Genomic DNA, 16,004 nt, shown 5'->3' with positions numbered 1-16,004 from the left:
AAGCAGTTTCCTGGTGCTGGCTGAGCTGGGAGAGGCTGTGTCACTGGTGATGAAGTCCTGCTGCCCAGCTGTTGCGAGGGTGGCTGGATGAAACACTTAGAAGTGCTCCTAAGGCAATGGAAAGTGTGAATACGTGGGCTTGGGATATGCATTTTAATGAGGTGCTTGAATTCTCCCCTTGCTGCCCAGCAGGGCCAATGTTTGGCAGTGCCACAGCTCCTAACAACCACGAATTGTGTTCTTGTGAGCTGCACAGCTCTCAGGGTAGCCAGACCTCACCCTCGCCCTGCTCCCCAGACAAACAAGGGACTGTGAAAGAAATGTCAGATTCCTCCTAAAAGGTGCCCAGATGGTCTGACATCACCCCAGATGTCTCTGAGGCAGATCTTGACCCAAAAAAAGGCTGAAGGCTCTCAGCTTTCCCATAAGAGTGTGTATCATCCCATGCTTTGCTCCCCCAGTGTTTAAGCAAGATGAGGTCTGTCAGAGCTAACTCCAAGGGCTGGATAGAAGGGTGGCAAATCACAGCCAAACTTGAGTGTAGCTGAGGGAGTTCTGATATTCCTGCTGGTGCTGGGACTGATACAGCTCTGGATCACCTTGGCTGTGATGCAGGGCCTGCAGCAAGCAAGAACCAGACAGGCAGCTGCTGTGTTGCATGTCCAGGTGTCAGTGCAGAGGTGACAAGGAAGGTCAGGGTGGTGGCTGGGAGCTGGCTTGTCTCTGGACTTGAGCAGACACTGTTGGCACATCAGTCATTTAGGCAGTGTGAGCTCCTCTTCTCTCTTCTCATTCACAAAGCACAAACTGTGGTCACTCCCTGGCAGCCATGGTCACATCATCTGTCCCCAGCTGTAGACCAGGGTTGTACTGCTCCAGGTTTGGGGTGACATTTCACAGCCCTGGAGGTGGCTGGTTCACTCCCAAGGTTCCAGCTGTGTTGGCAGCTCATTCACCGGCACAATTCCTCATCTCAAATGCAGTGGCAATTCAGTCTCCACCTCTCACCTCAATTTTGTCCATGCTAATTTGAGGGAAATGGAGGAATCTCCCCCCACCAAGTTACCCTCTTTAAAACTCTCATTTAAAACCTGACTCTGACATTCAAACCGTTCCCAAATGGTAAAAAATGATTTTTATTCACCTGTTCTGTATTGTAACTTCCCGCCATCCTCTGCTTTAATCCTTGCATCTCCCCAGGCAAACATGTTGGGAAAAGTATTTCACCTTGCAGACCCTTAAACTCATTTTCCTCTGTGTAAGTGGGTCCAGCTTATCTCCAAAATGAACCAGTTTCATGTGCACAGCCATGGAGGAACTACCTGGCCCTCAGCAGGGTAGAAATGGTGAATTTTCTGCCTCTTTGGCAGGAGTTTCAGTGGAATGACTCAGTGGGGCCAGGTGGGAGTGGGACTGCAGGGACCCCATTGGCAGCAGAGCAGTTTGGGAATCTCATGGCAGCCACAGCCCTTGGCTCCTTGGAGCCAGGAGAAGTTCCAGCTGTGGCCTTGCAAGGACAGAAGCAGAAAACTGCTGCTGTACCCCAGCTGAAGCTTTGCAAAGAGCTTTGCAAAGCCTTGCCTGGGCTCTGGTGGAGATGGGAGGAGAGGGCTGGGCACCAACTGCACTTGGTCATGGCTGAGTCCTTCAGGATTTCAAGCAGTGCACTTTTACCAAGATATTCTCCTTATTAAAAGCTGGTTTTTCCTGCCAGCTGCTGAATCATATCCAGCACTCTGAGGGAAGCCACATCTCTCTCATAAACCATTAGTGGGTGAGGAAGGCTGGTAGGTTTCAAAGCATGTTGTTCCACCCCATGAGGAGTGTGGTCTTCAGGACACACCTGGGAGTCCCTAGGAGCTGGGAAGAGAGATGGAAATAGGAAAAGACAGGGGATTCAGAGCACTCTGGGAGAGGTGGAGAGACAGTTCAGCTCCTTTTGGCTCCAGCAAGAATCAGAATGCTCAGGATGGGGCAGGATTAGTTCTTGAGGTGTGTCCCACCTTCTCTGCTTGAAGGCAATGCCTGAAGACAGGCACTTCCAGACAGTGACCCAGCCTATCCTAAAACCTGTCCAAAACAGATGGGATGGATTATTCCCTGCAGGTGGCTTCCCCTGCCTCAAGCAGGATTAGATGTGATGCCCAGCTTTCTGATGACTGAGTTGGCAAAGCTGAATCCCACCCTTTATTTTTTTTTTGCTGAGGATGGAGTAAAAGCTGCAGGAGAATGAACCATATGGCCTCCTTCACTCTGTTTGCTTTGGAGCAAACCCATGTGCACACACGCACACTTGTACATATGTTTGTGTGCATGTCACATAAATTCAAAGGGTTTTCATTTAAGTTGCAGAGGCAAGCACAGGATACAGATGCCAGAATCCAGGCTGTCAGTGCATATCCATTAAAATATGGCAGAGGTTTTTTCCTGGGAAAAATTGACTCAAACTCCATGGAGTGATGAAAATGAGACAAAAAGCAAAGAGGAAATGAAAGAAGGGGAGAGAGTGATGGTCCCAGCCCCACATTTGGCCCCTGTATGAGGGTGTGGGGAAGTGCTGGGTTTCCTGGGAATGTGTGTTTCAGTTCCCTCCTGATCTTCTCTGCAGTTCTAGCTTGGATGCTGTGTACACCAAGCAACTTCATCTCTGTGTTGTTTTACTTTTTCCTTTCCTTTTCTTTTGGCTGAACACAGGCAAGAATGTCAAAAGGAATTTGTGAGCACAAGGGAAGTGAATTGCAGCCTCTCTGCAAGTAGGCCAAAGCAAGATTAGTTCTTCTCTTGCCTTGTTCTCAGAAACAACAGAGCTTATTTGAGCCCAATAAATCCCTCTGAGAAAAGTGCAGTTTCACAGAATTGGCGAAAAAAATGAAGATAGGGGTTTTGTAATGGGAGAGGTCAAGCAATGTTAATTATAATCAGAGCTGTAATATAGATAATGAGATTTGGGGAGTTTTTCTTGAAATCATTGCCTCTAGGAACCTCTGTTCCTCTTCTTTGTGGGGGTAGAGGGGGGATGTGTATGTAGGGAGTTGTTGTGGTCTCGTTGCTCCTTGCTTTAACACCCTGCCCAAATTTCCTTCAGCAGAGCTTGGCACGGAGGCCTGCTCAGACACAGGATAGAAGGTTCTCCATTTTCACTTTCTGCTTACTTTGATCTATTTTTTGAGGGAAAAAAACTTGGGTCAACCTTGTTATTGTGGAATAAATCCGAGTCCTTCTCTCGGCTCTGTGATTGCTGCCTGTGCATGTGTGGGATGGTTTGGCTGACTGAACTGAGGGTTGAGAACCCCAAGTTTTGGGAACTCCCACTTTCTGACCTTGACATAATTACAAAAGTAGCTTGGTTTTCCTCTCTGTAAAATGGGATGTTGATGGAGGGTCTCTCTGAAGGGTGATGTCATGCATTATCTGAAGCATTTTTAAAATACAAAGGGTGTTGTAAAAGAGCAAATGAGAGAGAGTAAAACCTTCCCTTCTTTTTCAAATAGCTGATTATTTAATCCAACTTTTCCATTTTCTGGACTGTTAGATTGGAGGCAGCCTCCATGTTTGGGGCAGGAATTCACCTTTGAGAGGGTTTGTTTGGTGCAAATCATGATGTGAACCTGATGGGAATCTCCTTCTCTTTGAAAGAATCTCTTCCACCAGCATTTGCTTTAATATTCTTGTCTGTGAAATGGTGGTGGGACGTGGAGGAATGTTCCAGCTAAGCAAGTGGAAGGATTAAGCCTGAGATCCCTGCAGAGGAAAATTATTTGTACAGAGGATAGAAACAGGCAGGGAGAGTCTCCAGACCTGGCTCCAGAATGTTTGAAGCTATGGGAAATATTCCCCTTAATTTCAGGTGAACTGGGAGCCAAGGCAGCAGCTGTGAGGATTAGATTTGTTTGCATCATTGCATCATCATCTGCCATGCAGAATCCAGGGGGATATTGATGACACAGCTTGATCAGTCCTTTGAGCCCTTTTCCAAAATGTCTTTACATAGCAACATCAGGCCTAGGCTTATGTGGCTTCCAGCACTGCTGATTACTTCTGCATTTCTTCTGGACAAGCCCTTCACGTATTTTCCTGACAGGCATGAGAGGAACCTTTAAATGCTAGTGAGCCTACAATATTATTTCTTGCATAGTTTCCTTGGAATTTGAAGGCTTAATGGTGGCCAAGAAGGGGCTGAGCTGAGAATCTGCTGATTCCTCTGCCTAGATATTGCTTCATATTCCTCCCATGTGTTTTGCATCCAAATATAGGGTATGTTTGCATGGACAGGCTGCTTTTGGGTAACTTTTCTGTGTCTTACTCAGCTCAAGTCTGTCTCCATGTGAACACAGCTGCATGGCTGCTAAATCCGCTGAGGGGAGCTGGACACCTCTGCAGTCTTCCTCTTGCCTTTTCCTCAGTAGTCTGGCTTTCCCAGAGCCCAGGATCCTTAACCTCCTTTGCTAAGAACTCCTCTTGTGACCAGCTTTCCTCACTCTGTTGCCTGTGTTTAGATAGGATGATGAACAGTTGGCATATTGATAAAAACTAATCTGCCTGGGACAAAACTGACTGGCAGGTAGAATCTGCAGTGACTAGTCAGGACTTCTTTTTGTATCTAGTAAATTGAATATATTAACCTAAACATTTATTAATTGCTGAAAATATTCATTAGAGTGTACATGTAGCAAATAGTATCCTAATTATGAACAGAGAATGTGCATCCTTGGACATGTTTACTGTGTTTTTAACTTATAAGTAACCTATTTTAAATATAGGCCACTTACAGCTTGCTGCCAGTCTAGAGGTTGTTAGACAAACTCTGAGAGTTTGTGATTAGTCATTATTATTCACTATCCCTTAATTCAGAACATGATTCTCCCAGTCACTGGGAGCTTTTATCCTAATTGTGGTGCCTGATTTTTAAGCTTAGTTAGGTCTAGATGTGCCTCACAAGACCTTTTGGGCAAGAGTTGTTTTTCGTCTCATATTTGCCCTGCCACTAGCATCACAGAGATCGGGCCTTGAGACAGGAAAGGACATCCCAGTTTTCTTCATCAGCCAAAGTGGCAGTGTAGAAATATCTAAAACATCAGTAATCATCTTGAAACTAAATTCTTGTCCACTAAAACACTGACAGCTGTGTCTGCTGCTTGTGGAAAGCCAGGGCACTGGGAATATTTCCCTGTCTGCTCTGAGATGCCCTGACCCCCAGGGGAGCACTGACTTTGACCCTCATTCATCAGAAAGTTTCCTAGACTTCAAGATAGACAAGAAGCCACAGAAGTGTGAAATAGATTATAGAGAGTAGTGTAGGTTCATCACTTGGTGAGAAATTTAGGTTTTGGGATTTTTAGTGTGTTGTGGATGGAAGCAAGATGGAAGGCACAAAGTGTTGTCCTGGGTTTCTTCTTCATGCTTCTTCCTTCTTCTTCATGGGTTTGGGTGGCATTTTATAATTGGGCAGAAAAGTCCACATTGCAGGCTCTTTGGGATCAGTTATTGGGTTAAAAGGGAAAATAATCTAGGTGTCAGTTCTTAATGGGATAGTTTAGTCTTAAAAGACCTTGTAACAAGAGATTATTGGCCATTTTGTGCCTTGTAATGAAAAGCTGCAGAACTCACAGTAGTGCGACTGTTTTACTGATAAGAAATAATAAACACTTAAGTTTGAACATGAAGTACTGTCTCAATGGCCTTTAATTTCAACCCAGATCCAGAGAAACCAATAGCTGCTCTCTTTTCTCTTTCTAGACCAAAGAAGCTCTCTTCACAATTCTCCAGGACCTAAGGCCTGAAGACCACTTCAATATCATTGGCTTTTCCAACCGCATCAAGGTCTGGCAGCAGGACCGGCTGGTGCCTGTTACTCCAAATAACATCAGGGATGCCAAAAAGTACATCCATAACATGTCACCCACTGGAGGTATGATCAGAGATACAGATGGCATTAACTGTGCTTTCTAATTAACTACAACAGAACAGAGAGTGGTGAATGTGGTCCTGGAGCATTTGGAATAAAAAGGCATTGGGATTTAGGTCATGGGACAAGGGGGTCCCTTCACCTCCCCTCAGGGTTTTGTGTTCTTTATTAACATACATGGTGGGAAGGTTTCCTCAGATCCTGCCCATTGCAGGGGTTGGTTGGACAAAATGGCCTTTAAGTGTTCCTTCCAACCAAAATTAGTCTGTGATTCCCCACACTTATTAAACCAATTTTGATTCCATTCTCTTGCTTATCTGGTGACACCCTCAGAATGGGAAAGCTTCCAAGGTTATTTCTTGAGGACACAGATGAAAACATACCCTGGCAAAAAACACACAGTGCCAGTATTGTGTAGTTTCTGAAAGGCTCTGTGAAAGCAGGCTCATGATTTTGTCTGGGCTGGAAACCCCAGGGATGGAGCACATGCTGTGGGATGTGGAATTGCATTCTGCAGGAGTTACTTTCTCACCTAGTACTGTCCTCTTGTCTCTACCAAGGAGCAGCCAAAATTAAATTTGAGAATTTCTAAGCCCTTTTTGCTTGTGCCTTGTTGCCTGGAGCAAAGCAGGCAGAGAAAACCCCAGAACAGTGGCAGAGTGCAAGTGTGAGTTTTAATTTGATTCATAGGTCTCCTGTGAGGCTATGGACAGCAGTATAAAAAATCTCCAACTACAAATCTCCTCACTACAGTGAGGTTTGCAATCAAACATGTTCCAGCAGCTGCCCGGAGAGCTGCAAAATGACCTATTCAAACCCTTCCCCATGGAAGTAGTCACAGCTGGTTGAAGGTCAGGGAGGGCCTTCCCATGGCTGCCCCTGAGCAGTGACCACTCCTAGCAGAGGAAACCCTCTGATGGAAAAACACAGCAAACAGGATAGTTGGCTGTGCTCTTTGTGTTGTGAGAGCAATTGCTTAGGAAGTGGTGAAGAGACCTGCCCAGTTAAACAATTGCCAATTGTGGGACTAAACTCAGAGAACAAAGCCTTTTACTCCTGAAGTGCCAAGAGAGCTGTGCAGGAACCAGCTGGGTTTGCCCATGAACCTGCCAGAGAACAAAAGGAAATTACTGACTGTGGCTCAATAGGAAGGTGCAGTGATTCTCCACAACAGGTACTTCAGATTTTTTCCAGGTTTGGATACCTCTGTGTTTTCCATATAAAGGTGCTATTCCTTGAGTATCTTCCAGTGAACAGGAACACACACAAAGAACATGGTGTGGTTACACCCCTGTGTTGTACTTACACACCAAAAAATGGGAGAACAATCCTGCTGCTAAGTACCTGACCATGTGGCAAAAGACAGTTTTCAGTGCTTGGTAGTTCTGTGATACAACTGAGTATAAAATCACACACTCTGCTACATGACTTGGTCTTCTTCTGATTTTGGGGAAAAAGGTCTTTCTGAAATTTTGGATCTTCCTGGAGATTGAGAGAGGATATTTGGGTATAGGTTTTTTGGTTGAGAACCATTGTGCAGAAGACAAAGGATTTTGAGGACTTTTCAGAAGTTTTTGCTGCTTTCCTGTTCCTTGTCTTTCTGCAGTCACTGGAGCTGTGCACACTGAGTTTCTAGGTTTGTGCTGTATGGACTGACTTTCTATCACATCCTGTTGATAACCTTCCTAGAATTCCCTTTCCAGACCCCCAGGAGTCAGCTGTGTATGGCTCTTAACCCATTTCACCTGCTTTGTTTTCTAAGAGCTGTTTTTAACCATGATGTGCTGATTTTGCAAAGGTCCCACAGCCAATCCCTCTGTGCTTTGACTAGAAATGGAGAAAGGGAATACTTGTACTAATTTTCCCATTTCTTTTTTTTTTTTTTTTAACACACAGTGGGCTTGGATCCTTTTCATGCCTATTCTAATGTACATCTGTTTCCTCATTTACTTTGCTTTCTCCCTCCCACCCCACTTCAGGCAGTTTTATTCTTCACTAGCCAGTTGTTTTGTGCAAACACACTCCTCAGCTAACCAAGCTCTTCCCTTTAAACTTTGTATCCCCTGGGGTGTGAAGAAGGAGCTCATCCACTTGTTTTCCAATTTGAAGACTTTTTTTCCTGACAAGTGTTGTGCACTTCAGAAAAAAAATGAGCAGAACATTTCCTAGTTCAGATATCATCTGGGAGAGTCCCGTAATTAAGTTTAACAATTTTTGTTTGTACCAGCCAGACATAGTATGAATGTTTACCAGACTGATTCTTGTACATTGAAACATTCAACAGCAATTTCACATGACAAAATGAAATTCATAATTCAATTCATAAGACCATAAACGACTGTGCCAAACTCATACTGAGTAACAGAGCTGAACTGAATTCAAGGGCTACAGCAACTTCATGTGGAGAAAAGGGACATCCTGATGTCCAGAGAAACTGTCACCTCACTGAAGGGAGCTCAGGGAAATTATTCACACCACTCTTAGAAGGACAAAAGATCTCTAATCATTCTGGTACCTTCCCAGGGACTAATATCAACGAGGCTCTGCAGACCGGGGCAAAGCTGCTGAATGATTACATTGCTCAGAACGACATCGACGCCAGGAGCGTGTCCCTGATCATCTTCCTCACGGATGGGAGGCCAACTGTTGGGGAAACACAGTCCTCCAAAATCCTCAGCAACACCAAGGATGCCATCCGGGATAAATTCTGCCTCTTCACCATCGGCATTGGCAACGACGTGGACCACAAGCTGCTGGAGAGGATGGCGCTGGAGAACTGCGGCATGACAAGGCTTTTCCAGGAGGATGAGGATGCAGCCAGCCACCTCAAGGGGTTTGTTCTGCTTTTGCTGTTCTTTGGGTTCTCTGGGAAAGCATTTTGGGATGGAAAATCCATTAATGACACATGGCAAGAAATTGGAGTTTCCCTGAGGCTCAGCTCTGGTTGGGAGAGGCAGGGTATGATCAGACACTCTGAATGGCTACCCAAAAATTCCTTTTTCTTAGCAGACTCCCTGAGATGTACTGGAGCTCCCAGCCCCTCAGAATAAAGCACTTGTTTCCCTGATTCAGATCATTGTTTTGGACATGTAAACCCGGAGAGCTGGGGGGCACAGCTGAGTCCCAGCTCCTCACAGGGAGATGGTAGGAGGAGATGATGCATTGCATGCATCAAATCAACAACATAAACAGCATAGAGGGGATGAGGATTGAAGACTACAATTTGGAGCAAAAAAATTATTTCTTTATTTTTTGAAAATTATAACCTTTTGCCCAAGATCCAGAATATTTGACTTGGAAAAACACACTAAGATAATTCCTGGGATAACTGTATAGTCATTAATTTCCTCATTCTTTGTGACCATTAATTTCCATTATTCTTTGTGACCCAAACTCCTCATAGGTTTCCTGAAATCCTCATCCTTCAGTAGGACCAGAGATTATGTCCCTCGTCTGTGATAAGAGAGCTGTAGTCCAAGGAGAGACCCTGGTAATGAACAGCTGAAAGAGGTGTGACCACATCTCTGACCAAAATGTTTAGCAATGTGTCAATGTTTCCAAATAAAAATGTTTGGCTTTTGCTCACAAAATGTTAGTGTTTTAACCACAGAAACCAAAAAAAGACATTTACTGAGTCGCCTCTCTCCTGGCTCATGCCTGACTCCTCTGGAGCAATACATCCAAGCACTTTCCACCAGGGCTTTGCCTTCTGTGGCAGTAATACATGGACAAGAATTCCTTCAAAACTAAATTCTATAGCTCCATATGTCACTCCACCCACATCATTTCCTCCTCGGGACATGTATTTTGGATAGCAAGTGGCATTCCCTGGCAGACAGAGGATGTTCTGATTGATTGGGCTGTGGAAGCCCAGTGCTGCCAGTACTTGTTCAAATGCCTCTCTCTGATGAACAGCTCCCTGTTTATCAAGCTCAGTCATGGCAAACCCATTTGGCACCTGGTGCCAAATTTATACAGAAAAGCACAATCACTGCTGGAGGCCAATACAAACCTCAGTTGGAGGGAAAACCTCAATGGGTGCCAATGTAATTTTTTTTTTTATGCTCAGCGGGTTGTATTTTTATACAGATACTTCCTTGAATTGTACTCTAAGACAGGTTGTGTATCTCCACCATTTGTTAAACTCAGAAGTTAATTTACAGAGGGTCCTCAAGTTTAATTTAGTCATGTTTTTAAATCTGGTGAGGTCTATGCATGAAAGACAATGAGTGCTCAGACACACTAAAAGAAAGTCAACCAATTCAGGCTTTGGGTTTCCTTGGAGAGAGAATAAAGCAGAAAGTGTGACTTTAGCTTCCAGACAGTCTGTTTAACCAGATGTGTTAAATAAATGCAGCTTGAACTAGAAAAAGGGCTGAGGCCAATTCTTTGTTTATTTACCAAATTAAACTCAAGTGACTTGCCAAGAGATGAGCAGTTTGGCATTTGAATGGGAAATGTGGTATTATTGGAGCAGCTTAGGAGGAACCTTCAAAAGCACATTGCTGTAGGGAAAACACAGTACTGTAAACTTGGGCTTTGAGCCTTGTGAAGGTTTTCTTGGCTGTCTGGTGCGAGGTGTTCTCACAAGTGTGGTTGGTCACGTCAACAAGGCATTAAAGGGTTAACCTCCCTGGTTCCAGGAAAGCCATGCCTTGCTCCAACAGAAAATCAGCCACAAGGAATTGAGTTCTCTTGTGCCAGGGTGCCTGTACATAGCAGCTGGAATTCCTCCATTCCTTGGAAATGTCCTCATTTATGGGGGGCATGGTGAGATTCCTTCTTGATTTTCTTTTTCTGTTGGGCCACGGGAAACTGTATTCCTGTCTGTCCTACACTGACCAACCCAATCTAAGGGTCTTTCAGAGCTTCAGGAGCTTTGGTTTGGAATCTCTTCAGCTTTTGTGGACTTAACATTTTGGCCTTAACAGTTTCTGGCTCTGGGATACCTTGTGTAACACCACTAGAAACCTGTTGGTAACAGCATCTTGTCTAAGTACATTTTTTAATAACTGGAGTGCCTTCTGTGAATATTGGAAGCCAATCATTTACTTTTAGGTGGTCACAAATACCTCCTTGCAGAGATCTGGAACCATAGTGGAAGGGAGGTGGCTGCCTGGCCACACTGGGATGGTTCTGAACATGCTTAAATGACTCTGTTTAGATGCCTAAGGAGTAGTGAAGACTAAAATAAGGCAGAGAATAACTTTGGTTGACAGGGACCTCTGGAGATCCTGTAATTCAACCTCCTGTTCTGAGAAGAGCTAACTTCAAGTTTAGGTGAGGATTCCTTTGTTCACTCAGGTTTTGAAAACACCTAAGGGCAGAGACCCCCCCACCCTGTTTTTCTAGGCAAATTTAGAGTGGATGTGGTAGTTAAATTTGGTTTCTCATGGCTCAAACTGCTCCTGAACGACTTAGGAGCCATTTCAGATAACCTGACTGTGTCCTTGTCGGTGTACAAGTGCAAGAGTGCGTTCACACAGTGCTAACAGTGAAAAATGTGTCTTGCTTTAAGGTTCTATGATGAAATAGGGACACCCCTTCTCTCTGACATCCGTGTTGATTACCCTGAAGACGATGTGGAACAGGTCACCCAGAACTTCTTCCCCAACTACTTCAATGGCTCTGAAATTATCATAGCCGGAAAACTCATCAACCGCACCTCGGACAAACTCCACGTGGAGGTGACTGCCAGCAATTCCAAGAAGTACATCCTGCTCAAAACAGATGTGGCTATTGACCTGCTAAGCAGAAATGACATCAGAGGTGTCCCCGGCCTGGAGGATGGCAAAGGTGACAATAACTACATTGAGAGGGCGTGGAGTTACCTCACCATCAAGGAATTGCTCAACTCTCGGCTGAAGAGCGATGACATTGAGGAAAAGGACAAATTGATGGAAAAAGCCAAGTCGATGGCCCTGGCTTACAATTTTGTTACCCCCTTCACTGTTCTGAAGATGAAAGAGGCTGGACTCCACTCGGAGCCACCTCAGGAGGAGTTTATCAGCCCTTCTACTGATGGCATTGGGGAAAAGGTGCAGAGCCTGCAGGGGCACAAGGCCCCACCAGGTATGAGAGAAGAATAACCTTGTTCTGGTAAAAAATCTTTCTGGGCAATGTCTTATGGCTGACTTTGGCACAGGGGTGATCTAGACAGTGAACTGAGGGGGTAAAGCTGAGATTTTCGTACTAGTTTTGCTAATTGTGGGCTGGGCAACCTTTAGCAAACCTTTTAGGCCCCTCACTCACCCTCTTGAAGCACTTACTGCTCTGTAGAAACTACTGGAGAAAAATTGGTGTTCTACATGAAGCTTAAAGTAACTGCAGGAATCTATCCCATAATCTCTCTGAATAATATTTGGGGAGCATTTTTATAATATGTCTATTTCTGCTGCTCAGTAAGTAATTTTAACAGCTCTCCTTCCCCACTTCTAGGTATACGCAGAGGGCAAGATAAACAGAGGATTAAAATCTCCAAAACTTCAGGTCAGTGCCTGCTTTCATGCCTTTCATAATGCAAAATAATAGTGACTGATTTATGGAAACCTCAGATGCATATCACTGTGGTATAACCATCCAAGTGACCAGCCAAAATTCTGTTTGTCAAACCTGCAGAGTAGGGAGGAAAACGAAAACAAAACCAAAATACAGAGAGGATCAGTAATGAGAAGGAGTATGAGCAAGACAGATGATCTACAACACTTATACTTGAGACTTCTGCAGGTCAGGGGAGAACAGAAACACATTCATTCTGTACTAGAAATAATGAAAAAACCTTTTATAAATATTAATGCTGAAATATAAAAAAGTTGTTAATATGGAAAAAAGAGAAAATTCTATGGTATTTTACAATTTTCCTGCACCTTTCCCTAACTTTTCATACATTAAACTCTGAAGAATAAGTCCATATCAAGAACTATGACTTGAATTTCTCTTGATAAGGTCAATTTCACCTTAGAACATAGCATTTTTGGCTTGCCTTATTAATGGCAGCTGTCTGATAGTTGATGATAGGTCAAGGATTGTTGAAAAAATTAGGATTGTGGGATCAACAGCTGCTGTTGACTGCTTCAATGTGATACTGAGGGCCAGGAGGGGTCAGTGTGAGGTGGAGCCATGCAGCAGCCCTTGGTCAGAAAGTACATTTCTGTGTGCTGTGGGGGTGTAGCTTGCCAAGAAAGAATGGAGAAGAGTTCAAAACACCTACATGATCATTCCCATAAATCACAAAATTATATTCTGTGAAGAAAATATCCTGATTTTAATCTAGACTGTTTTGGGTTTTGAGTTGTCATTGAAAATTCTCATCTGTGAGAAAAACAAAACAATCTTTGTGAAAAACAAAGCAAAACTTGGCATTTCCTGGCAAACTCCATCTGACCCTCTAAAAACAACAAACCAGAAGGACTTAGAAAAAACAGGGACAAACACACTTTAAACAGCAGTTTTGTTGCAATCTGTTGGACACTGGAGTCTTGTGTGAGTCTCTCACATTTGTCTCTTTTTCCATGTCTTCACAGCGGATGGGGACCCTCACTTCGTCATTGATTTTCCCTCCAGCAAGTTCTCTGTCTGCTTCAATATTGATGGAGAACCAGGGGACATTCTCAGGCTGGTCTCTGATCACAAGGAATCTGGTGAGCAGCCAAGTCAAGCAGTTTCTAGTGGAGGAAAATCAAAGTGTAAGGCCAAGCCTTGCAGCAGGCCAAGCACCAAGGTGCCTCAGGCAAGAAAATGATAGGAAATTAGTAAAAGTTTCTTCTATGGTTCAACTTCACCCAGTTACAAAGTCACAGCTTGCAGATAAAAGGTTTGGACTCAACAAAATTGCTCTGCTGTGGGAATTTTCCTCTTTACTCACAGTACTGTTTGGTTTAGGACAGAGCAAAGTACCCAAGCACCATGGCTCTTTTAGTTAAGAAACCACCAAACTGGCTAGAGAGTCATGACAGTCTTGAGAAAACCCACATGATTCAGGATCTGCTTTACCCAAGCCAATCTGAGCCAAAGCGTGGTCTGATCCCATCTGGAATTCTAAGCAGGGCCGCTAATAAGCAGATTATGTCCTGCTCAGGGCAACAGTGTGAGAAAGGGGTGTCAAAACCAGAGACAATTCACAGGCTTGTTTTAGAAAACCCCACAGTAAATTTGTAAGGATTCTGTTCTGTGTGGCAGTGGTCTAACCCCCGTATTTCTGTGTTCATGTGTGCCTTAGTAAAATACAGCTCCAGGCAATGTTTCCCTTCAACTTCTTTCACAGGCTTGAATGATTTTGTGGCTCAAATGCAGAATGAGCTTGAGGAAAACAGACTCTGTAGCACTAGAACCTTGAACCTTTGAAGACAGAAATGAGAGATCCCATAGGAATAATGGGATATGGAGACATTTAATCTCTGTTAATGGTTTAAGTTTAGCTTGGGTTAGCAACAAGCCTCCTCCTAAATTGTCAGTCTTCAGAGGCTTGTGGGAAGTGAGTCACTGTCTTATGGACAATAGGTCACAACAAATATTAAAACGACTGGGAAACTTACTGTGGACTTTTAGACTTCAATTGACTCATTGGGATCTGCACCTTAGAATACTTAGAAGTGTTTCTTTTTGTGGCACTGTGTACAGTGTGATTAATGGGACTGGGGGCACCTGCCTGCAGAGAAGGCCAGTATTTCTGAGCTTGGGTAAAATTATGTGCTCAGTATGAGGTCACAATTCCATAACAGTCTGATTATACTCATTTGAATGCTGGAAAGTGAAATGATTGAGTACGAGGTGGCGAGCCTGCATGTCCTCAGTCACCAGGCTTGTGTCATTGAGACAATAGACCTGGTCCTGCTGGGCCCCTTCCAGCTCAGACTCTTCTGTGTCTCTGTGATCCTGGGTTCCAGCTTTCATTTACTGATTGCTTTCCTGCAAGGTGTAACTGTGAACGGGCAGTTAATTGGAGCTCCCGCACCACCCAACGGCCACAAGAAGCACCGGACTTACTTCAGCACCATCACCATCCTCAGCAACAAGCCAGAGAGGTCTTACCTGGAGATCACACCCAAGAGGGTCATCCTGGATGATGGGGAAAGGCTTGTCCTGTCCTGTGGCAGGAGTGCTGTCGTGAGGAGCAGGAGCCTGGAGGTGTCCATCTCTGCCTACTCCAACATCACTGTCACCATCCGGGACTCCATCAGCTTCGTCATCCTCATCCACCACTACAAGAAGCCAGCCCCATACCAGAGGAATCACCTGGGGTTCTACATCTCCAACAGTAAAGGCCTCTCTTCTGACTCCCACGGGCTACTGGGTAGGTGGCAGGTTCTCAGGTTCAGAGCTGTAAATCAGACAAAAAGGGTATTTCTGAGCAGAGACAGGAGGGAAGGAGCAAGGCAGGTGGGGATTAAGTTCCCAGGTGAGACTTTCACATCCTTTCTCAAACAACTTCTCTATTTCTAGTACCTCCAACTCCTCTCCTGTCTTCTCCTGTAGGAGTTATCTCTCCCTATCTCAGTTGTGCATGGTTTTCACATTTCCACTCTTTTAATGATTGTTCAATACAGTTACTATTAGAATACACATGCTCAATGCTCTCAGTACAGAGACAGAAACCAAATCTTCCCCAAGAACTTTTGTGGCCCCTGTTTTTCAAACGTGAAATGAAGGAAGAGCCACCCCTACCTTTTGAAGGAACTAGGCTTTAGGTAGGCTCAGCTAATGACCAGATGGTTGTGTTCTTTCAGCCAATGAGCAGCATTGATGTTTTTGGTCTTGTACAGAATTCTAAAGTTTCTGCCATAGTTTCTGTGCCACTCAGACACCCCCAGGTGAAGGAGGAGATGATCCCTTAGGAGTGGGATTTGGGACTCAGACCACTCTCATGGACAAACCTCTAAATCCACGCTTAGGTTTGGCCTGAAAGAACTTTCTACCAAGAGGGCAAGGGAAGAGAACTTGAATCTTCAGGCCTAGGACTTTTTGCTTGCTGATGGACATTGTGTGGGTTATTAACCTCTAGTAACCATGTCCCACAGAAGGGAACTTACTACTGACAGCTAAAATACCTCTTTAGCTCTTTAGTGACCCATAAAAAAAATAGGGTTTTATTCTAACCTCT

The 16,004-nt window shown here is 44.4% G+C and overlaps 1 protein-coding gene across 1 annotated transcript in view; it reads left to right on the top strand.

Annotated features, from left to right (window-relative positions):
- ITIH5 (inter-alpha-trypsin inhibitor heavy chain 5) overlaps window positions 1-16,004 on the top strand; it is a 45,700-nt gene that overhangs the window by 26,818 nt on the left and 2,878 nt on the right. Inside the window, exons 8-13 of the mRNA XM_064421716.1 lie at window positions 5,737-5,908; window positions 8,429-8,738; window positions 11,424-11,977; window positions 12,344-12,394; window positions 13,429-13,545; window positions 14,820-15,197. Of these exons, the coding sequence (XP_064277786.1) occupies window positions 5,737-5,908; window positions 8,429-8,738; window positions 11,424-11,977; window positions 12,344-12,394; window positions 13,429-13,545; window positions 14,820-15,197 (1,582 nt within the window). The remainder of the gene's footprint in view (window positions 1-5,736; window positions 5,909-8,428; window positions 8,739-11,423; window positions 11,978-12,343; window positions 12,395-13,428; window positions 13,546-14,819; window positions 15,198-16,004) is intronic.

Source organism: Passer domesticus, chromosome 5 (genome assembly GCF_036417665.1).
Source record: "Passer domesticus isolate bPasDom1 chromosome 5, bPasDom1.hap1, whole genome shotgun sequence".
Taxonomy (NCBI): domain Eukaryota; kingdom Metazoa; phylum Chordata; class Aves; order Passeriformes; family Passeridae; genus Passer; species Passer domesticus.
The sequence above is the reverse complement of the archived record's forward strand: the minus strand, read 5'-3'. Positions and strand labels throughout refer to the sequence as shown.